Raw genomic sequence first — 25,274 nt, forward strand, 5'->3', positions numbered from 1 at the left:
GGTGGGGATGTGGCTGGTGGTGTAGTGGTCTGGATGTAGGTCTTCTCGGCGTCGGTCCTCTGTGTAGGTCTTGTGGGGGGGGGGGGGGGGGTCTATTGATCTGTTGCTCCTGTGTAAAGTGTTGGGGCTGCGTTTGAGAGCGATGTCCTTTAGAGTCTGGGCAAAGGTGGGCACTGCTGCCTTGTAGAGGTGGACCTGGTCATAAAGGCTGTTCAAGTCCAGGGTGGACTGGTGGGCCAGGAAAATATTGGGTTTTGAGGCACAGTTACAGGAAATACTTGCGTTTACTCGCTGTATGGTAGCAGGGTGGAAAACTTTTCGTGGTAGCAGGGTGGAGATAACCAGTTGTGCATTGGGGAAAGTAGAAGAAGCTTTTTCAATCACTCCCTTGAGTGCTGTGGCCACCCTTTCCTGCTGTGCTCTCAGGTCATTTGTATATTATTATGTGGCTAGGTGAACCTAGTTGGTCCTCAGACAGAAGGTCTAGGGTGTTTGGACACCAGAGTTTAGACACACTCTGTTTGGGAAAAAGTTTTTTTTTCTTGTATATATTTCCCATTGGAGTCCATAAGGAGAACAATCTGTCTCTTGTGTATGTCCTCAGTGGGTGTGGGGGGGTTATTAGGAGGGCTATCAGGGTGCTCAGAGGGGGTGAGAGCCGCTGGGCTTGGGGTTCTTCATTTGTCTGTTCTGCTGTGATGTCGACGCTATGGTCAGGGTCTGGTGTGGACTGTTCTGCTGTGGTGTCGAGACTGTTGTCGGGTGCTGAGGTGGTCTGATCTGCTGGCTTCTCTATGAGGGTAGCCACCTCTCTAGTGGGTTGTTCTCTGTCACACGCCAACCCCCTCACCCTCTGCTTCAGCAGTCTGATCCTCTCCTCTAGTGCTCTGTTATTCTCCTGCTCCTGATTTTTATCCTGTTGAAGTTGTCTCACCACAGTCCAGAGTGCAGATATGTCTCTCTCCACCTCCAGCTCTCTGGGTCTGGTTAAGGGGGTGTTGTTCTGCTGGACTGTTGTCTGGGTCTGAGCTGACTGGAGTGTAATCACCTGCTGTTCCAGCTCCACCTGCCTTACCTCCAGCTGGGTAAATGTATCCTTCTTTTCAATGAGGGAGTAGTACTCTGTGTTGGCAGGTTGACTTTCCGCTTGGGGTTGCTCGTCTGTGGGGTTATATAACGTCCGGTCTGACTCGCTCGGAGTGGGGATATCTTTCTCAAGGGAGAGCTTCTCCTGCTCAGCTAATTCTTTGATTAGGTGAAAGTCCTGCGGAAACTGCTTGGGGTTGCCCTGTACCAATACTGTTCCAGACTTCTAGAGATTTATATTAGCTGACTCAGAGTCCTCGTTGTCTAGTATCCTGAGTTTTCACCCCTCGTAAACACAGGGTTAGTGTGCTAATATAGCACTGTGCCATGCCAGGGGATGGTTTGTGTGGAAGGTGAGGTTGCTGATGTTCCCAAATCTTATAATAGTCAGCAAGAAGTGTCTCTTGATTTTTCATAAGGAGCTTCATTTTGTGCTGTTTTTGTGTCTTATCATTCTTCACATAGGGCTTTGACACCTCTCACTTGACATGTCAGTGCTAATTGTTGTATCAAGCTTGGAAGCCTTAATTTAGCATTCAGTCCTTATAAAGTAATGTCATGTATTTCTCTCCCTCTCTCTCCCTCCCTCCCCCTCTTTCCCTCTGTTTGGGGAGTGTGTGTAAATGTAAACAGGCCAATACTCCCACTAACATACCAGCACTTCTCAGGAAGAGAGATTAGAAGGACATAAAGAAACGAGGGAGGTTGTACATGTCAGGCAGAGGAGGGAGCCACAACAAACAGGACAAATCTAGCTAGTAGACATATGTAAACATATGTTCCCCATGACAATAAAGCCCTTAAATTGAAATTGAATTGAATTGAGAGAAAGAGAACGCACACAAGGTAGCAAAGTCCTGAACATTGTGCCTGAAAAGCTGACCTGCTGAGGAGTGACGGACTCCATCCTAGCTGGAGGGGTGCTCTCATCTTATCTACCAACATAGACAGGGCTCTAACTCCTCTAGCTCCACAATGAAATAGGGTGCAGGCCAGGCAGCAGGCTGTTAGCCAGCCTGCCAGCATAGTGGAGTCTGCCACTAGCACAGTCAGTGTAGTCAGCTCAGTTATCACCATTGAGACCGTGTCTGTGCCTCGACCTAGGTTGGGCAAAACTAAACATGGCGGTGTTCGCCTTAGCAATCTCACTAGGATAAAGACCTCCTCCATTCCTGTCATTATTGAAAGAGATAATGATACCTCACATCTCAAAATAGGGCTACTTAATGTTAGATCCCTTACTTCAAAGGCAATTATAGTCAATGAACTAATCACTGATCATAATCTTGATGTGATTGGCCTGACTGAAACATGGCTCAAGCCTGATGAATTTACTGTGTTAAATGAGGTCTCACCTCCTGGCTACACTAGTGACCATATCCCCCGTGCATCCCACAAAGGCGAAGGTGTTGCTAACATTTACGATAGCAAATTTCAATTTACAAAACTTTAATATTCACATGGAAAGTCCACAGACACACTGCAAAAGGCTTTCGGAGCCATCATCGACTCAGTGGGTTTTGTCCAACATGTCTCTGGACCCACTCACTGTCACAGTCATACTCTGGACCTAGTTTTGTCCCATGGAATAAATGTTGTGGATCTTAATGTTTTTCCTCATAATCCTGGACTATCGGACCACCATTTTATTACGTTTGCAATTGCAACAAATAATCTGCTCAGACCCCAACCAAGGAACATCAAAAGTCGTGCTATAAATTCACAGACAACACAAAAATTCCTTGATGTCCTTCCAGATTCCCTCTGTCTACCCAAGGATGCCAGGATGCTCGATCATCCTATTTTTCTAACTTAATTGAGGAAAATAAGAACAATCCGAAATTCCTTTTTGATACTGTTGCAAAGCTAACTAAAAAGCAGCATCCCCAAGAGAGGATGGCTTTCACTTTAGCAGTGATAAATTCATGAACTTCTTTGAGGAAAAAATCATGATTATTAGAAAGCAAATTACGAACTCCTCTTTAAATCTGCGTATTCCTTCAAAGCTCAGTTGTCCTGAGTCTGCACAACTCTGCCAGGACCTAGGATCAAGAGAGACGCTCAAGTGCTTTAGTACTATATCTCTTGACACAATGATTCAAATAATCATGGCCTCTAAACCTTCAAGCTGCATACTGGACCCTATTCCAACTAAACTTGTAAGGGCGTTCGCCTGTAGGAGGAAGAGAAGCGGACCAAAGCGCAGCGTGGTGGTTATTCATGTTTTAATAAATCCCTACACATGAACAAACTAACAAAAACAAGAAATGTGCAAACGCAAAACAGTCCTATCCTGTGACAACAAACACAGTGACAGGAACAATCACCCACAAACACACAGTGAAACCCAGGCTACCTAAATATGGTTCCCAATCAGAGACAATGACGAACACCTGCCTCTGATTGAGAACCATATCAGGCCGAACATAGAACTAGACCAAAACATAGAAAAACAAACATAGACTGCCCACCCAACTCACGCCCTGACCATACTAAATAAATACAAAAACAAAGGAAATAGAGGTCAGAACGTGACAAAACTACTGAAAGAGCCTGTGCTTGGCCCTCCTATGTTGAACATAATAAACGGCTCTCTATCCACCAGATGTGTACCAAACTCACTAAAAGTGGCAGTAATAAAGCCTCTCTTGAAAAAGCCAAACCTTGACCCAGAAAATATAAAAAACTATTGGCCTATATCGAATCTTCAATTCCTCTCAATAATTTTAGAAAAGGCTGTTGCGCAGCAACTCACTGCCTTCCTGAAGACAAACAATGTATACGAAATGCTTCAGTCTGGTTTTAGACCCCATCATAGCACTGAGACTGCACTTGTGAAGGTGGTAAATTACCTTTTAATGGCATCAGACCGAGGCTCTGCATCTGTCCTCGTGCTCCTAGGCCTTAGTGCTGCTTTTGATACCATCGATCACCACATTCTTTTGGAGAGATTGGAAACCCAAATTGGTCTACACGGACAAGTTCTGGCCTGGTTTAGATCTTATCTGACGGAAAGATATCAGTTTGTCTCTGTGAATGGTTTGTCCTCTGACAAATCAACTGTACATTTCGGTGTTCCTCAAGGTTCCGTTTTAGGACCACTATTGTTTTCACTATATATTTTACCTCTTGGGGATGTCATTCGAAAACATAATGTTAACTTTCACTGCTATGCGGATGACACACAGCTGTACATTTCAATGAAACATGGTGAAGCCCCAAAATTGCCCTCACTAGAAGCATGTGTTTCAGACATAAGGAAGTGGATGGCTGCAAACTTTCTACTTTTAAACTCTCTGAATCTGACAATTAATCTTAATGGTTGTACAGTCGTCTCAAATAAAACTGTGAAGGACCTCGGCATTACTCTGGACCCTGATCTCTCTTTTGAAGAACATATCAAGACCATTTCAAGGACAGCTTTTTTCCATCTACGTAACATTGCAAAAATCAGAAACTTTCTGTCCAAAAATGATGCAGAAAAATTCATCCATGCTTTTGTCACTTCTAGGTTAGACTACTGCAATGCTCTACTTTCCGGCTACCCGGATAAAACACTAAATAAACTTCAGTTAGTGCTAAATACGCCTGCTAGAATCCTGACTAGAACCAAAAAATTTGATCATATTACTCCAGTGCTAGCCTCCCTACACTGGCTTCCTGTCAAAGCAAGGGCTGATTTCAAGGTTTTACTGCTAACCTACAAAGCATTACATGGGCTTGCTCCTACCTATCTCTCTGATTTGGTCCTGCCGTACATACCTACACGTACGCTACGGTCACAAGACGCAGGCCTCCTAATTGTCCCTAGAATTTCTAAACAAACAGCTGGAGGCAGGGCTTTCTCCTATAGAGCTCCATTTTTATGGAACGGTCTGCCTACCCATGTCAGAGACGCAAACTCGGTCTCAACCTTAAAGTCTTTACTGAAGACTCATCTCTTCAGTGGGTCATATGATTGAGTGTAGTCTGGCCCAGGAGTGGGAAGGTGAACGGAAAGGCTCTGGAGCAACGAACCGCCCTTGCTGTTTCTGCCTGGCCGGTTCCCCTCTTTCCACTGGGATTCTCTGCCTCTAACCCTATTACAGGGGCTGAGTCACTGGCTTACTGGGGCTCTCTCATACTGTCCCTGGGAGGGGTGCGTCACCAGAGTGGGTTGAGTCACTGATGTGATCGTCTTGTCTGGGTTGGCGCCCGCCCCTTGGGTTGTGTCGTGGCGGAAATCTTTGTGGGCTATACTCAGCCTTGTCTCAGGATGGTAAGTTGGTGGTTGAAGATATCCCTCTAGTGGTGTGGGGGCTGTGCTTTGGCAAAGTGGGTGGGGTTATATCCTTCCTGTTTGGCCCTGTCCGGGGGTGTCCTCGGATGGGGCCACAGTGTCTCCTGACCCCTCCTGTCTCAGCCTCCAGTATTTATGCTGCAGTAGTTTATGTGTCGGGGGGCTAGGGTCAGTTTGTTATATCTGGAGTACTTCTCCTGTCCTATTCGGTGTCCTGTGTGAATTTAAGTGTGCTCTCTCTAATTCTCTCTTTCGTTCTCTCTCTCGGAGGACCTGAGCCCTAGGACCATGCCCCAGGACTACCTGACATGATGACTCCTTGCTGTCCCCAGTCCACCTGGCCGTGCTGCTGCTCCAGTTTCAACTGTTCTGCCTTATTATTATTGGACCATGCTGGTATGAACATTTGAACATCTTGGCCATGTTCTGTTATAATCTCCACCCGGCACAGCCAGAAGAGGACACCCCACATAGCCTGGTTCCTCTCTAGGTTTCTTCCTAGGTTTTGGCCTTTCTAGGGAGTTTTTCCTAGCCACCGTGCTTCTACACCTGCATTGCTTGCTGTTTGGGGTTTTAGGCTGGGTTTCTAAAATCAAATCAAATCAAATCAAATTGTATTTGTCACATACACATGGTTAGCAGATGTTAATGCGAGTGTAACGAAATGCTTGTGCTTCTAGTTCCGACAATGCAGTAATAACAAGTAATCTAACTAACAATTCCAAAACTACTGTCTTGTACACAGTGTAAGGGGATAAATAATATGTACATAAGGATATATGAATGAGTGATGGTACAGAGCAGCATAGACAAGATACAGTAGATGGTATCGAGTACAGTATATACATATGAGATGAGTATGTAAACAAAGTGGCATAGTTAAAGTGGCTAGTGATACATGTATTACATAAGGATACAGTCAATGATATAGAGTACAGTATATACGTATGCATATGAAATGAATAATGTAGGGTAAGTAACATTATATTAGGTAGCATTGTTTAAAGTGGCTAGTGATATATTTACATCATTTCCCATCAATTCCCATTATTAAAGTGGCTGGAGTTGAGTCAGTGTCAGTGTGTTGGCAGCAGCCACTCAATGTTAGTGGTGGCTGTTTAACAGTCTGATGGCCTTGAGATAGAAGCTGTTTTTCAGTCTCTCGGTCCCAGCTTTGATGCACCTGTACTGACCTCGCCTTCTGGATGATAGCGGGGTGAACAGGCAGTGGCTCGGGTGGTTGATGTCCTTGATGATCTTTATGGCCTTCCTGTGACATCGGGTGGTATAGGTGTCCTGGAGGGCAGGTAGTTTGCCCCGGGTGATGCGTTGTGCAGACCTCACTACCCTCTGGAGAGCCTTACGGTTGAGGGCGGAGCAGTTGCCGTACCAGGCAGTAATACAGCCCGCCAGGATGCTCTCGATTGTGCATCTGTAGAAGTTTGTGAGTGCTTTTGGTGTCAAGCCGAATTTCTTCAGCCTCCTGAGGTTGAAGAGGCGCTGCTGCGCCTTCTTCACAATGCTGTCTGTGTGAGTGGACCAATTCAGGTTGTCTGTGATGTGTATGCCGAGGAACTTAAAACTTGCTACCCTCTCCACTACTGTTCCATCGATGTGGATAGGGGGGTGTTCCCTCTGCTGTTTCCTGAAGTCCACAATCATCTCCTTAGTTTTGTTGACGTTGAGTGTGAGGTTATTTTCCTGACACCACACTCCGAGGGCCCTCACCTCCTCCCTGTAGGCCGTCTCGTCGTTGTTGGTAATCAAGCCTACCACTGTTGTGTCATCAGCAAACTTAATGATTGAGTTGGAGGCGTGCGTGGCCACGCAGTCGTGGGTGAACAGGGAGTACAGGAGAGGGCTCAGAACGCACCCTTGTGGGGCCCCAGTGTTGAGGATCAGCGGGGAAGAGATATTGTTGCCTACCCTCACCACCTGGGGGCGGCCCGTCAGGAAGTCAAGTACCCAGTTGCACAGGGCGGGGTTGAGACCCAGGGTCTCGAGCTTGATGACGAGCTTGGAGGGTACTATGGTGTTGAATGCCGAGCTGTAGTCGATGAACAGCATTCTCACATAGGTATTCCTCTTGTCCAGATGGGTTAGGGCAGTGTGCAGTGTGGTTGAGATTGCATCGTCTGTGGACCTATTTGGGCGGTAAGCAAATTGGAGTGGGTCTAGGGTGTCAGGTAGGGTGGAGGTGATATGGTCCTTGACTAGTCTCTCAAAGCACTTCATGATGACGGAAGTGAGTGCTACGGGGCGGTAGTCGTTTAGCTCAGTTACCTTAGCTTTCTTGGGAACAGGAACAATGGTGGCCCTCTTGAAGCATGTGGGAACAGCAGACTGGTATAGGGATTGATTGAATATGTCCGTAAACACACCGGCCAGCTGGTCTGCGCATGCTCTGAGGGCGCGGCTGGGGATGCCGTCTGGGCCTGCAGCCTTGCGAGGGTTAACACGTTTAAATGTCTTACTCACCTCGGCTGCAGTGAAGGAGAGACCGCATGTTTTCGTTGCAGGCCATGTCAGTGGCACTGTATTGTCCTCAAAGCGGGCAAAAAAGTTATTTAGTCTGCCTGGGAGCAGGACATCCTGGTCCGTGACTGGGCTGGATTTATTCCTGTAGTCCGTGATTGACTGTAGACCCTGCCACATGCCTCTTGTGTCTGAGCCGTTGAATTGAGATTCTACTTTGTCTCTGTACTGACGCTTAGCTTGTTTGATAGCCTTGCGGAGGGAATAGCTGCACTGTTTGTATTCGGTCATGTTACCAGACACCTTGCCCTGATTAAAAGCAGTGGTTCGCGCTTTCAGTTTCACGCGAATGCTGCCATCAATCCACGGTTTCTGGTTAGGGAATGTTTTAATCGTTGCTATGGGAACGACATCTTCAACGCACGTTCTAATGAACTCGCACACCGAATCAGCGTATTCGTCAATGTTGTTGTCTGACGCAATACGAAACATGTCCCAGTCCACGTGATGGAAGCAGTCTTGGAGTGTGGAGTCAGCTTGGTCGGACCAGCGTTGGACAGACCTCAGCGTGGGAGCCTCTTGTTTTAGTTTCTGTCTGTAGGCAGGGATCAACAAAATGGAGTCGTGGTCAGCTTTTCCGAAAGGGGGGCGGGGCAGGGCCTTATATGCGTCGCGGAAGTTAGAGTAACAATGATCCAAGGTCTTTCCACCCCTGGTTGCGCAATCGATATGCTGATACAATTTAGGGAGTCTTGTTAAAATCCCCAGCTACAATGAATGCAGCCTCCGGATAAATAGTTTCCAGTTTGCAAAGAGTCAAATAAAGTTCATTCAGAGCCATCGATGTGTCTGCTTGGGGGGGATATATGCGGCTGTGATTATAATCGAAGAGAATTCTCTTGGTAGATAATGCGGTCTACATTTGATTGTGAGGAATTCTAAATCAGGTGAACAGAAGGGTTTGAGTTCCTGTATGTTTCTTTCATCAAACCATGTCACGTTAGCCATAAGGCATACGCCCCCACCCCTCTTCTTACCAGAAAGATGTTTGTTTCTGTCTGCGCGATGCGTGGAGAAACCCGTTGGCTGCACCGCCTCGGATAGCGTCTCTCCAGTGAGCCACGTTTCCGTGAAGCAAAGAACGTTACAGTCTCTGATGTCTCTCTGGAATGCTACCCTTGCTCGGATTTCATCAACCTTGTTGTCAAGAGACTGGACATTGGCAAGAAGAATGCTAGGGAGTGGTGCACGGTGTGCCCGTCTCCGGAGTCTGACCAGAAGACCGCCTCGTTTTTTTGGGTCGCTGCATGAGATCCGCTCCGTTGTCCTGTTTGTAAGGCAGAACACAGGATCCGCGTCGCGAAAAACATATTCTTGGTCGTACTGATGGTGAGTTGACGCTGATCTTATATTCAGTAGTTCTTCTCGACTGTATGTAATGAAACCTAAGATGACCTGGGGTACTAATGTAAGAAATAACACGTAAAAAAAACAAAAAACTGCATAGTTTCCTAGGAACGCGAAGCGAGGCGGCCATCTCTGTCGGCGCCGGAAGTAGTATCTGTACAGCCCTTTGAGATATCAGCTGATGTACGAAGGGCTATATAAATATATTTGATTTGATTTGATTCAGGGGATTCATCCTCAGTCACAGGTCATGTGACACCTTCAGGAGATTCATCCTCAGTCACAGGTCATGTGACACTTTCAGGGGATTCATCCTCAGTCACAGGTCACGTGACACCTTCAGGGGATTTCTCAGTCACAGGTCATGTGACACCTTCAGGGGGTTCATCTTCAGTCACATGTCAAGTGGCACCTTCAGGGGATTTCTCAGTCACAGGTCATGTGACACCTTCAGGGTATTCATCCTCAGTCACGTGTCAAGTGGCACCTTCAGGGGATTTCTCAGTCACAGGTCATGTGACACCTTCAGGGGATTCATCCTCAGTCACAGGTCATGTGACATCTTCAGGGGATTTCTCAGTCACAGGTCATGTGACACATTCAGGGGATTCATCCTCAGTCACAGGTCATGTGACACCTTCAGGGGATTCATCCTCAGTCACAGGTCATGTGACCTTCAGGGGATTCATCTTCAGTCACAGGTCATGTGACACCTTCAGGGGATTCATCCTCAGTCACAGGTCATGTGACTCCTTCAAGGGATTTCTCAGTCACAGGTCATGTGACTCCTTCAGGGGATTCTAAAACGGTTGTATTAACACATGATCTTAACCTTTCTTTCCTTCATCCTACTCTCTTTCTCCAACTCCCTCTGTGTTTCTATCTTCCTCCCACTCCCTCCTCTGTCTCTCTCTCTCTCTCTCTCTCTCTTACTTGATGATTTGTTTGGGGATGGACGAGCGGCGCCGGGTGACCAGTTTGGGGACACAGGAGCTCCTGCGGCGTACAGACACCAGTCGGGGGCCCTTCTGGCCCTTATGAGGGACCGTGTTGACCCGCTTGAAATGCACCCTCTTCCCACTACACACACCAGACAGGGGGAAGACGGGGAGGTAGGTAGGCAGAGAATGAGAGAGAAGGAAAACATACAGAGAAAGGAGAGAGAGTGGGAAGTAAAAGAGAGGAAAAATATCAATAAAAATAGTATAAAGTTCAGATCAGCCGGAAGAAGAGTCAGTCAGTAAAAGTTAGGGTTTAGAAAAGATATTCAGGGCATGCAGAAATCATAGTAGTGAGTAGTTAAGCAAGGATAGTGGATGGTGTGGTGTGTGAAGCAAGCATGTGTGTGTGTGGTCTCACCTCTTGATGGTCTCTGTGATGGAGGGCTGGCGCTGCAGAGGGGGTCGGAGATAATTGCTGGGGTCAAAGGTTGCGATGCCTGATTGTGTGATCTCACAGGGCATGCTCACACTGTGCAGGAACCCCTGCCTCTTCACCGGCTGCAACACACACCAGACAACAAAAACGTATTTCTCCTCAATAGCTCAGTGGATTTACTGTAGCTGGTGTACATTGTAATGCATCTATTGAAACTGTATGTACAGTGCCTTGCGAAAGTATTCGGCCCCCTTGAACTTTGCGACCTTTTGCCACATTTCAGGCTTCAAACATAAAGATATAAAACTGTATTTTTTTGTGAAGAATCAACAACAAGTGGGACACAATCATGAAGTGGAACGACATTTATTGGATATTTCAAACTTTTTTAACAAATCAAAAACTGAAAAATTGGGCGTGCAAAATTATTCAGCCCCCTTAAGTTAATACTTTGTAGCGCCACCTTTTGCTGCGATTAAAGCTGTAAGTCGCTTGGGGTAAGTCTCTATCAGTTTTGCACATCGAAAGACTGAACATTTTTCCCATTCCTCCTTGCAAAACAGCTCGAGCTCAGTGAGGTTAGATGGAGAGCATTTGTGAACAGCAGTTTTCAGTTCTTTCCACAGATTCTCGATTGGATTCAGGTCTGGACTTTGACTTGGCCATTCTAACACCTGGATATGTTTATTTTTGAACCATTCCATTGTAGATTTTGCTTTATGTTTTGGATCATTGTCTTGTTGGAAGACAAATCTCCGTCCCAGTCTCAGGTCTTTTGCAGACTCCATCAGGTTTTCTTCCAGAATGGTCCTGTATTTGGCTCCATCCATCTTCCCATCAATTTTAACCATCTTCCCTGTCCCTGCTGAAGAAAAGCAGGCCCAAACCATGATGCTGCCACCACCATGTTTGACAGTGGGGATGGTGTGTTCAGTGTGATGAGCTGTGTTGCTTTTACGCCAAACATAACGTTTTGCATTGTTGCCAAAAAGTTAAATTTTGGTTTCATCTGACCAGAGCACCTTCTTCCACATGTTTGGTGTGTCTCCCAGGTGGCTTGTGGCAAACTTTAAACAACACTTTTTATGGATATCTTTAAGAAATGGCTTTCTTCTTGCCACACTTCCGTAAAGGCCAGATTTGTGCAATATACGACTGATTGTTGTCCTATGGACAGAGTCTCCCACCACAGCTGTAGATCTCTGCAGTTCATCCAGAGTGATCATGGGCCTCTTGGCTGCATCTCTGATCAGTCTTCTCCTTGTATGAGCTGAAAGTTTAGAGGGACGGCCAGGTCTTGGTAGATTTGCAGTGGTCTGATACTCCTTCCATTTCAATATTATCGCTTGCACAGTGCTCCTTGGGATGTTTAAAGCTTGGGAAATCTTTTTGTATCCAAATCCGGCTTTAAACTTCTTCACAACAGTATCTCGGACCTGCCTGGTGTGTTCCTTGTTCTTCATGATGCTCTCTGCGCTTTTAACGGGCCTCTGAGACTATCACAGTGCAGGTGCATTTATACGGAGACTTGATTACACACAGGTGGATTGTATTTATCATCATTAGTCATTTAGGTCAACATTGGATCATTCAGAGATCCTCACTGAACTTCTGGAGAGAGTTTGCTGCACTGAAAGTAAAGGGGCTGAATAATTTTGCCCGCCTAATTTTTCAGTTTTTGATTTGTTAAAAAAGTTTGAAATATCCAATAAATGTCGTTCCACTTCATGATTGTGTCCCACTTGTTGTTGATTCTTCACAAAAAAATACAGTTTTATATCTTTATGTTTGAAGCCTGAAATGTGGCAAAAGGCCGCAAAGTTCAAGGGGGCCGAATACTTTCGCAAGGCACTGTAGGCCAGATTACAGTACCTGTATGTAGGCCAGATTACACCACCTCTATGTAGGCCATATTACACTACCTCTATGTAGGCCAGATTACACTACCTCTATGTAGGCCAGATTACACTACCTCTATGTAGGCCAGATTACACTACCTCTATGTAGGCCAGATTACACTACCTCTATGTAGGCCAGATTACACTACCTCTATGTAAACCAGTTTACAGTGCCTCTACCTGTATGTAGACCAGATTACAGTACCTGTATGTAGGCCAGATTACAGTACCTGTATACAGGCCAGATTATAGTAACTGTATCTATGAATGTGTGTGCTGTACCTGTATAAGTGTGTTTTCGGTGTCTATCGATTTGCATTGTATCTGTAACGTAAGGTCGCAGTTGTAAATGAGAACTTGTTCTCAACTTGCCTACCTGGTTAAATAAAGGTGAAATAAAATAAATGCATAAAAAACTATTTGCACATCATTACAACACTGTATTTAGACATAACATGGCATTTGAAATGTCTTTATTCTATTGGAACTTCTGTGAGTGTAATGTTTACTGTTCATTTTATTGTTTATTTCCCTTTTCTTTATTATCTATTTCACTTGCTTTGGCAATGTAAACATATGTTTCCCATTCCAATAAAGCCCCTCAAATTGAATTGAGAGAGACAGATCGAGAGAGAGAGAGGTGTTTCATCATACCTGTATTAATGTTAAGGGCTCATCCAGGGACAGCTGTGGGGGGATGTCCACTCTGAGCCATGGAGGTTTCTTCCTCTGCAGACTGCTGCTCTCCTGGGGCTGGCTGGGCTCAGCCATGCTCTCTACCGCCCCCTACCGCGCTACACCTGCCAGCTGGAGACACATGGAGAGGAAGGAGAGATGTGAGACAGAAGTTCAGAACGCACACACAAGCACACACACACACCCACACACAGTAGCCGTACTACAGATAAACCCAGCGATCTGACACAGAGTGGAGCACATTGAGCAGCTTTATTGAGAACTTTTCATGATTGGGTAATTCCATAATCCTAATGCTGCCAGCCCAGCCCATCACAGACAGACAGATTGCCCTCTAAACTGGACATACCCTGCCCTGTGTCCACTGTCTGTCTGCCCATCTGGACACAGCCTCAGATTTAGGCTTTAGAGCAGTCTGCTCTGGGCTGTCTTTATGTATATTCACGGCCTTCTTCCATTCAGTGTAGTCATCAGTGCTATCACTGTACCACTGCATGACCAAGGCAGACCTATGATTTCCATGGACTGTTTTGAAGTCTTTGTACTACTATAAACTCCCACAAGGGGGCAGTGACTGCCTCTAAAACTTCTCCCCAATAAATGTTGTATTTACTGTTAGTCTTTGAACTCGGCCACCTCTGTGTGGGGGGTGGCTGAGGATGTTTATACACACACACACACACACACACACACACACACACACACACACACGCACACACACGCACACACACGCACACACACACACACACACACACACACGCACACACACGCACACACACACACACACACGCACACACACGCACACACACGCACACACACACCCTTTATACAGTAAACCTCTAACAAGCTGCTAATCAAGGCCAACCCCTGGAAGCAGCCATCTGCACCGGAACCGCTGCATCAAAGGACCAGCCTGACTCAAGTATAATGAGGGGTTCAACTCCACACATATAGTACTGAGGAATCCTGTGGACAGAACCACAGAGAGGGATTGATTGGGATACTGTACACATACAATTCAAACCTAAACCCACACCGTCTACAGACTGGCAGGGGGTTTCTGGCAGGGGACTGGCAGGGGGTTTCTCCTTTCTCAAGGAGTTGACTAATACAGTATATTGCTTGCCATGTGTCAAGAGCTAGGATATGATCTTTGATGTAAGCCTTAGGCAAACTTGTATTGATATAGTCATTCATTCATCCATTCAGCAGGTTGGTCTTGTAATTGATTGTTGAGGCTGAATATTCAGCCAAGTCCAACAAGCTGTGTGCTATTCAATACCAGCAGAGACTCACTAGCCAGCCAGGCAGTGAGAGAGGCTGTTTCCAAACCCAAGATAATGGCGTTTTACTGTGTCTTTTGTGTGTTCTGTGTATTCTGTGTGTTTTGTGTTCAGTGTTTCATGTTCTGTGTTTCATGTGCTGTATGCTCTGTGTTCTGTGTTCTGTGCATTCTGTGTTCTGTGTGCTCTTTGTTCTGTGTGTTATGTGTTCTGTGTGTTCTGTGTTCTGTGCATTCGGTGTTCTGACAGTCATTCTGTGGTTGGTTCTAGAACCCTGTGTGCTCCTGCATTCACGGTAAACGCTGCTAAATCGGAAATGACCTTTACATTTCTATTGCGCAATCTGTAACGGTTCAGCGATCCAGAATGATTAGAGCTCCTACAAATAGCACCATAACAATACGACCACATCCTAAAACAAAACAAAAAAACGAAAGCACTGCTTCTCTCACCCCCCTTTTGACACAAAATACATTGTTTGTTATTTCATGATCCCTCTATCGCTCTATTCCTCTTTCACCCAGTCAGTTTTCTACATCTCTGTGTGTGTGTCATACGACAAACGGATTAAGGCTTTAAACCTGCAGTGGGGGTTGATGATACATGATGATACCCCTCCTCCTGTGTCAGCCTAGTAGGCCTGGGCAACTCCAGTCCTCCAGGGCCTGATTGGTGTCACACTTTTGCCCCAGTCCCATCTAACAAACCTGACTCCAATAATCACCTAATCATGATCTTCAGTTTAGAATGAAATTTGATTAATCAGCTGTGTTTGGTAGGGATGGAGCAAAAGTGTGACACCAATCAGGCCCTAGAGGACTGGAGTTGCCCTCCTGTGGAGGGAGATCAGGACAGGAACTGGATGGGTGATATCATAAACATCAAGAATCTCCAGGAATTCACCCTGCACCAGGAGTCAAATGGAACTGAATGGAAGTGAGTTTTTATTGAATGGAACAGAATGAATGGGTTTGCTCTTGTTTCATGAACCTTGGTGTTGATTTCACTACAGTACATGGATGGATTGTTGGGAAACTCCAGAGATCCACTCCATAGATGGATCTTCTCTAACAGTTATGTAACTACAGTAAGTACTTGGGCCTGTTTTACATTAATGGACAGTTCCACCAGACACATCTTATTGAAATTCAACAGAATGTCACTTTGCATATAATAGTTGTCCTAACATTGTCTTCTCCTACCCTGTTTGCTGTACTCATGGTAAGAGCTTTGCAGGCATGCCTAGGCATGCCTCCCCTCCCCCTATGTGACATTCGAGGTCTGTGTAGTGGGTTTTGATTTGTGCCAGATGTTAGTCATATCTGTGTCTCTTCTGGGGCCTTCCCTTGTTTTGTGTGATTACAACATCTCACACCTGCTGCAAAAAACTCAGAGTTAAGAGAGGAATACAGTTAGAATCATAGAGAAGACAACAGAGAGAATCATAGAGAAGACAACAGAGAATCATAGAGAAGACAACAGTGAGAATCATAGAGAAGACAACAGAGAGAATCATAGAGAAGACAAAAGTGAGAATCATAGAGAAGACAACAGAGATAATCATAGAGAAGACAACAGTGAGAATCATAGAGAAGACAACAGTTAGAATCATAGAGAAGACAACAGAGAGAATCATAGAGAAGACAACAGTGAGAATCATAGAGAAGACAACAGAGAGAATCATAGAGAAGACAACAGAGAATCATAGAGAAGACAACAGTTAGAATCATAGAGAAGACAACAGAGAGAATCATAGAGAAGAAAACAGTGAGAATCATAGAGAAGACAACAGAGAGAATCATAGAGAAGACAACAGTGAGAATCATAGAGAAGACAACAGAGAGAATCATAGAGAAGACAAAAGTGAGAATCATAGAGAAGACAACAGAGAGAATCATAGAGAAGAAAACAGAGAGAATCATAGAGAAGACAACAGTGAGAATCATAGAGAAGACAACAGAGAGAATCATAGAGAAGAAAACAGAGAGAATCATAGAGAAGACAACAGTGAGAATCATAGAGAAGACAACAGAGAGAATCATAGAGAAGACAACAGAGAATCATAGAGAAGACAACAGTTAGAATCATAGAGAAGACAACAGAGAGAATCAAAGAGAAGACAACAGTGAGAATCATAGAGAAGACAACAGAGAGAATCATAGAGAAGACAACAGTTAGAATCATAGAGAAGACAACAGAGAGAATCATAGAGAAGAAAACAGTGAGAATCATAGAGAAGACAACAGAGAGAATCATAGAGAATACAACAGAGAATCATAGAGAAGACAACAGTTAGAATCATAGAGAAGACAACAGAGAGAATCATAGAGAAGAAAACAGTGAGAATCATAGAGAAGACAACAGTGAGAATCATAGAGAAGACAACAGAGAGAATCATAGAGAAGACAACAGTGAGAATCATAGAGAAGACAACAGTGAGAATCATAGAGAAGAAAACAGTGAGAATCATAGAGAAGACAACAGTGAGAATCATAGAGAAGACAACAGAGAGAATCATAGAGAAGACAACAGAGAATCATAGAGAAGACAAAAGTGAGAATCATAGAGAAGACAACAGAGAGAATCATAGAGAAGAAAACAGAGAGAATCATAGAGAAGACAACAGTGAGAATCATAGAGAAGACAACAGAGAGAATCATAGAGAAGACAACAGAGAGTATCATAGAGAAGACAACAGTGAGAATCATAGAGAAGACAACAGAGAGAATCAAAGAGAAGACAACAGTGAGAATCATAGAGAAGACAACAGTGAGAATCATAGAGAAGAAAACATTGAGAATCATAGAGAAGACAACAGTGAGAATCATAGAGAAGACAACAGAGAGAATCATAGAGAAGACAACAGAGAATTATAGAGAAGACAAACGTGAGAATCATAGAGAAGACAACAGAGAGAATCATAGAGAAGAAAACAGAGAGAATCATAGAGAAGACAAAAGTGAGAATCATAGAGAAGACAACAGAGAGAATCATAGAGAAGACAACAGAGAGTATCATAGAGAAGACAACAGTGAGAATCATAGAGAAGACAACAGAGAGAATCATAGAGAAGACAACAGTGAGAATCATAGAGAAGACAACAGTGAGAATCATAGAGAAGAAAACATTGAGAATCATAGAGAAGACAACAGTGAGAATCATAGAGAAGACAACAGAGAGAATCATAGAGAAGACAACAGAGAATTATAGAGAAGACAAACGTGAGAATCATAGAGAAGACAACAGAGAATCATAGAGAAGACAACAGTGAGAATCATAGAGAAGACAGAGAGAATCACAGAGAAGAAAACAGAGAGAATCATAGAGAAGACAACAGTGAGAATCATAGAGAAGACAACAGAGAATCATAGAGAAGACAACAGTGAGAATCATAGAGAAGACAACAGAGAGAATCATAGAGAAGACAACAGAGAATCATAGAGAAGACAACAGTTAGAATCATAGAGAAGACAACAGAGAGAATCATAGAGAAGAAAACAGTGAGAATCATAGAGAAGACAACAGAGAGAATCACAGAGAAGACAACAGAGAATCATAGAGAAGACAACAGTTAGAATCATAGAGAAGACAACAGAGAGAATCATAGAGAAGACAACAGAGAGAATCATAGAGAAGACAACAGTGAGAATCATAGAGAAGACAACAGAGAGAATCATAGAGAAGACAAAAGTCAGAATCATAAAGACAACAGAGAGAATCATAGAGAAGAAAACAGAGAGAATCATAGAGAAGACAACAGTGAGAATCATAGAGAAGACAACAGAGAGAATCATAGAGAAGAAAACAGAGAGAATCATAGAGAAGACAACAGTGAGAATCATAGAGAAGACAACAGAGAGAATCATAGAGAAGACAACAGAGAATCATAGAGAAGACAACAGTTAGAATCATAGAGAAGACAACAGTGAGAATCATAGAGAAGACAACAGTGAGAATCATAGAGAAGACAACAGAGAGAGTCATGGAGAAGACAACAGAGAATCATAGAGAAGACAACAGTTAGAATCATAGAGAAGACAACAGAGAGAATCATAGAGAAGAAAACAGTGAGAATCATAGAGAAGACAACAGAGAGAATCATAGAGAATACAACAGAGAATCATAGAGAAGACAACAGTTAGAATCATAGAGAAGACAACAGAGAGAATCATAGAGAAGACAACAGTGAGAATCATAGAGAAGGCAACAGAGAGAATCAAAGAGAAGACAACAGAGAATCAAAGAGAAGACAACAGTTAGAATCATAGAGAAGACAACAGAGAGAATCATAGAGCAGAAAACAGTGAGAATCATAGAGAAGACAACAGTGAGAATCATAGAGAAGAAAACAGTGAGAATCATAGAGAAGACAACAGTGAGAATCATAGAGAAGACAACAGAGAGAATCATAGAGAAGACAACAGAGAATCATAGAGAAGACAACAGTGAGAATCATAGAGAAGACAACAGAGAGAATCATAGAGAAGAAAACAGAGAGTATCATAGAGAAGACAACAGTGAGAATCATAGAGAAGACAACAGAGAGAATCATAGAGAAGACAACAGTGAGAATCATAGAGAAGACAACAGTGAGAATCATAGAGAAGAAAACATTGAGAATCATAGAGAAGACAACAGTGAGAATCATAGAGAAGACAACAGAGAGAATCATAGAGAAGACAACAGAGAATTATAGAGAAGACAAACGTGAGAATCATAGAGAAGACAACAGAGAATCATAGAGAAGACAACAGTGAGAATCATAGAGAAGACAGAGAGAATCACAGAGAAGAAAACAGAGAGAATCATAGAGAAGACAACAGTGAGAATCATAGAGAAGACAACAGAGAATCATAGAGAAGACAACAGTGAGAATCATAGAGAAGACAACAGAGAGAATCATAGAGAAGACAACAGAGAATCATAGAGAAGACAACAGTTAGAATCATAGAGAAGACAACAGAGAGAATCATAGAGAAGAAAACAGTGAGAATCATAGAGAAGACAACAGAGAGAATCACAGAGAAGACAACAGAGAATCATAGAGAAGACAACAGTTAGAATCATAGAGAAGACAACAGAGAGAATCATAGAGAAGACAACAGAGAGAATCATAGAGAAGACAACAGTGAGAATCATAGAGAAGACAACAGAGAGAATCATAGAGAAGACAAAAGTCAGAATCATAAAGACAACAGAGAGAATCATAGAGAAGAAAACAGAGAGAATCATAGAGAAGACAACAGTGAGAATCATAGAGAAGACAACAGAGAGAATCATAGAGAAGAAAACAGAGAGAATCATAGAGAAGACAACAGTGAGAATCATAGAGAAGACAACAGAGAGAATCATAGAGAAGACAACAGAGAATCATAGAGAAGACAACAGTTAGAATCATAGAGAAGACAACAGTGAGAATCATAGAGAAGACAACAGTGAGAATCATAGAGAAGACAACAGAGAGAGTCATGGAGAAGACAACAGAGAATCATAGAGAAGACAACATTTAGAATCATAGAGAAGACAACAGAGAGAATCATAGAGAAGAAAACAGTGAGAATCATAGAGAAGACAACAGAGAGAATCATAGAGAATACAACAGAGAATCATAGAGAAGACAACAGTTAGAATCATAGAGAAGACAACAGAGAGAATCATAGAGAAGACAACAGTGAGAATCATAGAGAAGGCAACAGAGAGAATCATAGAGAAGACAACAGAGAGAATCATAGAGAAGACAAAAGTCAGAATCATAAAGACAACAGAGAGAATCATAGAGAAGAAAACAGAGAGATTCATAGAGAAGACAACAGTGAGAATCATAGAGAAGACAACAGAGAGAATCATAGAGAAGACAACAGAGAATCATAGAGAAGACAACAGTTAGAATCATAGAGAAGACAACAGAGAGAATCATAGAGAAGAAAACAGTGAGAATCATAGAGAAGACAACAGAGAGAATCACAGAGAAGACAACAGAGAATCATAGAGAAGACAACAGTTAGAATCATAGAGAAGACAACAGAGAGAATCATAGAGAAGAAAACAGAGAGAATCATAGAGAAGACAACAGTGAGAATCATAGAGAAGACAACAGAGAGAATCATAGAGAAGACAAAAGTCAGAATCATAAAGACAACAGAGAGAATCATAGAGAAGAAAACAGAGAGAATCATAGAGAAGACAACAGTGAGAATCATAGAGAAGACAACAGAGAGAATCATAGAGAAGAAAACAGAGAGAATCATAGAGAAGACAACAGTGAGAATCATAGAGAAGACAACAGAGAGAATCATAGAGAAGACAACAGAGAATCATAGAGAAGACAACAGTTAGAATCATAGAGAAGACAACAGTGAGAATCATAGAGAAGACAACAGTGAGAATCATAGAGAAGACAACAGAGAGAGTCATGGAGAAGACAACAGAGAATCATAGAGAAGACAACATTTAGAATCATAGAGAAGACAACAGAGAGAATCATAGAGAAGAAAACAGTGAGAATCATAGAGAAGACAACAGAGAGAATCATAGAGAATACAACAGAGAATCATAGAGAAGACAACAGTTAGAATCATAGAGAAGACAACAGAGAGAATCATAGAGAAGACAACAGTGAGAATCATAGAGAAGGCAACAGAGAGAATCAAAGAGAAGACAACAGAGAATCAAAGAGAAGACAACAGTTAGAATCATAGAGAAGACAACAGAGAGAATCATAGAGCAGAAAACAGTGAGAATCATAGAGAAGACAACAGTGAGAATCATAGAGAAGAAAACAGTGAGAATCATAGAGAAGACAACAGTGAGAATCATAGAGAAGACAACAGAGAGAATCATAGAGAAGACAACAGAGAATCATAGAGAAGACAACAGTGAGAATCATAGAGAAGACAACAGAGAGAATCATAGAGAAGAAAATAGAGAGTATCATAGAGAAGACAACAGTGAGAATCATAGAGAAGACAACAGAGAGAATCATAGAGAAGACAACAGTGAGAATCATAGAGAAGACAACAGTGAGAATCATAGAGAAGAAAACATTGAGAATCATAGAGAAGACAACAGTGAGAATCATAGAGAAGACAACAGAGAGAATCATAGAGAAGACAACAGAGAATAATAGAGAAGACAAACGTGAGAATCATAGAGAAGACAACAGAGAATCATAGAGAAGACAACAGTGAGAATCATAGAGAAGACAGAGAGAATCACAGAGAAGAAAACAGAGAGAATCATAGAGAAGACAACAGTGAGAATCATAGAGAAGACAACAGAGAATCATAGAGAAGACAACAGTGAGAATCATAGAGAAGACAACAGAGAGAATCATAGAGAAGACAACAGAGAATCATAGAGAAGACAACAGTTAGAATCATAGAGAAGACAACAGAGAGAATCATAGAGAAGAAAACAGTGAGAATCATAGAGAAGACAACAGAGAGAATCACAGAGAAGACAACAGAGAATCATAGAGAAGACAACAGTTAGAATCATAGAGAAGACAACAGAGAAAATCATAGAGAAGACAACAGAGAGAATCATAGAGAAGACAAAAGTGAGAATCATAAAGACAACAGAGAGAATCATAGAGAAGAAAACAGAGAGAATCATAGAGAAGACAACAGTGAGAATCATAGAGAAGACAACAGAGAGAATCATAGAGAAGAAAACAGAGAGAATCATAGAGAAGACAACAGTGAGAATCATAGAGAAGACAACAGAGAGAATCATAGAGAAGACAACAGAGAATCATAGAGAAGACAACAGTTAGAATCATAGAGAAGACAACAGTGAGAATCATAGAGAAGACAACAGTGAGAATCATAGAGAAGACAACAGAGAGAGTCATGGAGAAGACAACAGAGAATCATAGAGAAGACAACATTTAGAATCATAGAGAAGACAACAGAGAGAATCATAGAGAAGAAAACAGTGAGAATCATAGAGAAGACAACAGAGAGAATCATAGAGAATACAACAGAGAATCATAGAGAAGACAACAGTTAGAATCATAGAGAAGACAACAGAGAGAATCATAGAGAAGACAACAGTGAGAATCATAGAGAAGGCAACAGAGAGAATCAAAGAGAAGACAACAGAGAATCAAAGAGAAGACAACAGTTAGAATCATAGAGAAGACAACAGAGAGAATCATAGAGCAGAAAACAGTGAGAATCATAGAGAAGACAACAGTGAGAATCATAGAGAAGAAAACAGTGAGAATCATAGAGAAGACAACAGTGAGAATCATAGAGAAGACAACAGAGAGAATCATAGAGAAGACAACAGAGAATCATAGAGAAGACAACAGTGAGAATCATAGAGAAGACAACAGAGAGAATCATAGAGAAGAAAACATAGAGAATCATAGAGAAGACAACAGTGAGAATCATAGAGAAGACAACAGAGAGAATCATAGAGAAGACAACAGTGAGAATCATAGAGAAGACAACAGTGAGAATCATAGAGAAGAAAACATTGAGAATCATAGAGAAGACAACAGAGAGAATCATAGAGAAGACAATAGAGAATTATAGAGAAGACAAACATGAGAATCATAGAGAAGACAACTGAGAATCATAGAGAAGACAACAGTGAGAATCATAGAGAAGACAGAGAGAATCACAGAGAAGAAAACAGAGAGAATCATAGAGAAGACAACAGTGAGAATCATAGAGAAGACAACAGAGAATCATAGAGAAGACAACAGTGAGAATCATAGAGAAGACAACAGAGAGAATCATAGAGAAGACAACAGAGAATCATAGAGAAGACAACAGTTAGAATCATAGAGAAGACAACAGAGAGAATCATAGAGAAGAAAACAGTGAGAATCATAGAGAAGACAACAGAGAGAATCACAGAGAAGACAACAGAGAATCATAGAGAAGACAACAGTTAGAATCATAGAGAAGACAACAGAGAGAATCATAGAGAAGACAACAGAGAGAATCATAGAGAAGACAACAGTGAGAATCATAGAGAAGACAACAGAGAGAATCATAGAGAAGACAAAAGTGAGAATCATAAAGACAACAGAGAGAATCATAGAGAAGAAAACAGAGAGAATCATAGAGAAGACAACAGTGAGAATCATAGAGAAGACAACAGAGAGAATCATAGAGAAGAAAACAGAGAGAATCATAGAGAAGACAACAGTGAGAATCATAGAGAAGACAACAGAGAGAATCATAGAGAAGACAACAGAGAATCATAGAGAAGACAACAGTTAGAATCATAGAGAAGACAACAGTGAGAATCATAGAGAAGACAACAGTGAGAATCATAGAGAAGACAACAGAGAGAGTCATGGAGAAGACAACAGAGAATCATAGAGAAGACAACATTTAGAATCATAGAGAAGACAACAGAGAGAATCATAGAGAAGAAAACAGTGAGAATCATAGAGAAGACAACAGAGAGAATCATAGAGAATACAACAGAGAATCATAGAGAAGACAACAGTTAGAATCATAGAGAAGACAACAGAGAGAATCATAGAGAAGACAACAGTGAGAATCATAGAGAAGGCAACAGAGAGAATCATAGAGAAGACAACAGAGAGAATCATAGAGAAGACAAAAGTCAGAATCATAAAGACAACAGAGAGAATCATAGAGAAGAAAACAGAGAGATTCATAGAGAAGACAACAGTGAGAATCATAGAGAAGACAACAGAGAGAATCATAGAGAAGACAACAGAGAATCATAGAGAAGACAACAGTTAGAATCATAGAGAAGACAACAGAGAGAATCATAGAGAAGAAAACAGTGAGAATCATAGAGAAGACAACAGAGAGAATCACAGAGAAGACAACAGAGAATCATAGAGAAGACAACAGTTAGAATCATAGAGAAGACAACAGAGAGAATCATAGAGAAGACAACAGAGAGAATCATAGAGAAGACAACAGTGAGAATCATAGAGAAGACAACAGAGAGAATCATAGAGAAGACAAAAGTCAGAATCATAAAGACAACAGAGAGAATCATAGAGAAGAAAACAGAGAGAATCATAGAGAAGACAACAGTGAGAATCATAGAGAAGACAACAGAGAGAATCATAGAGAAGAAAACAGAGAGAATCATAGAGAAGACAACAGTGAGAATCATAGAGAAGACAACAGAGAGAATCATAGAGAAGACAACAGAGAATCATAGAGAAGACAACAGTTAGAATCATAGAGAAGACAACAGTGAGAATCATAGAGAAGACAACAGTGAGAATCATAGAGAAGACAACAGAGAGAGTCATGGAGAAGACAACAGAGAATCATAGAGAAGACAACATTTAGAATCATAGAGAAGACAACAGAGAGAATCATAGAGAAGAAAACAGTGAGAATCATAGAGAAGACAACAGAGAGAATCATAGAGAATACAACAGAGAATCATAGAGAAGACAACAGTTAGAATCATAGAGAAGACAACAGAGAGAATCATAGAGAAGACAACAGTGAGAATCATAGAGAAGGCAACAGAGAGAATCAAAGAGAAGACAACAGAGAATCAAAGAGAAGACAACAGTTAGAATCATAGAGAAGACAACAGAGAGAATCATAGAGCAGAAAACAGTGAGAATCATAGAGAAGACAACAGTGAGAATCATAGAGAAGAAAACAGTGAGAATCATAGAGAAGACAACAGTGAGAATCATAGAGAAGACAACAGAGAGAATCATAGAGAAGACAACAGAGAATCATAGAGAAGACAACAGTGAGAATCATAGAGAAGACAACAGAGAGAATCATAGAGAAGAAAACAGAGAGT

General features: G+C 42.2%; 1 protein-coding gene across 2 annotated transcripts in view; it reads right to left on the reverse strand.

Moving 5' to 3' along the window:
• Window positions 1–25,274, reverse strand: part of LOC110502896 (inactive rhomboid protein 1) — a 134,359-nt gene that overhangs the window by 23,648 nt on the left and 85,437 nt on the right. The window contains exons 2-4 of one of the 2 annotated variants that reach the window (XM_090217444.1): window positions 13,177–13,329; window positions 10,607–10,746; window positions 10,181–10,327 (exon numbers count right to left, since the gene is read on the reverse strand). In XM_090217444.1, the coding sequence (XP_090073570.1) occupies window positions 10,181–10,327; window positions 10,607–10,746; window positions 13,177–13,293 (404 nt within the window). In that variant the 5' untranslated portion in view covers window positions 13,294–13,329. The remainder of the gene's footprint in view (window positions 1–10,180; window positions 10,328–10,606; window positions 10,747–13,176; window positions 13,330–25,274) is intronic. The other variant, XM_036960654.2, reaches the window with a different exon arrangement.

Source organism: Oncorhynchus mykiss, chromosome 23 (genome assembly GCF_057628025.1).
Source record: "Oncorhynchus mykiss isolate SJ-2025 chromosome 23, ASM5762802v1, whole genome shotgun sequence".
Taxonomy (NCBI): Eukaryota; Metazoa; Chordata; class Actinopteri; order Salmoniformes; family Salmonidae; genus Oncorhynchus; species Oncorhynchus mykiss.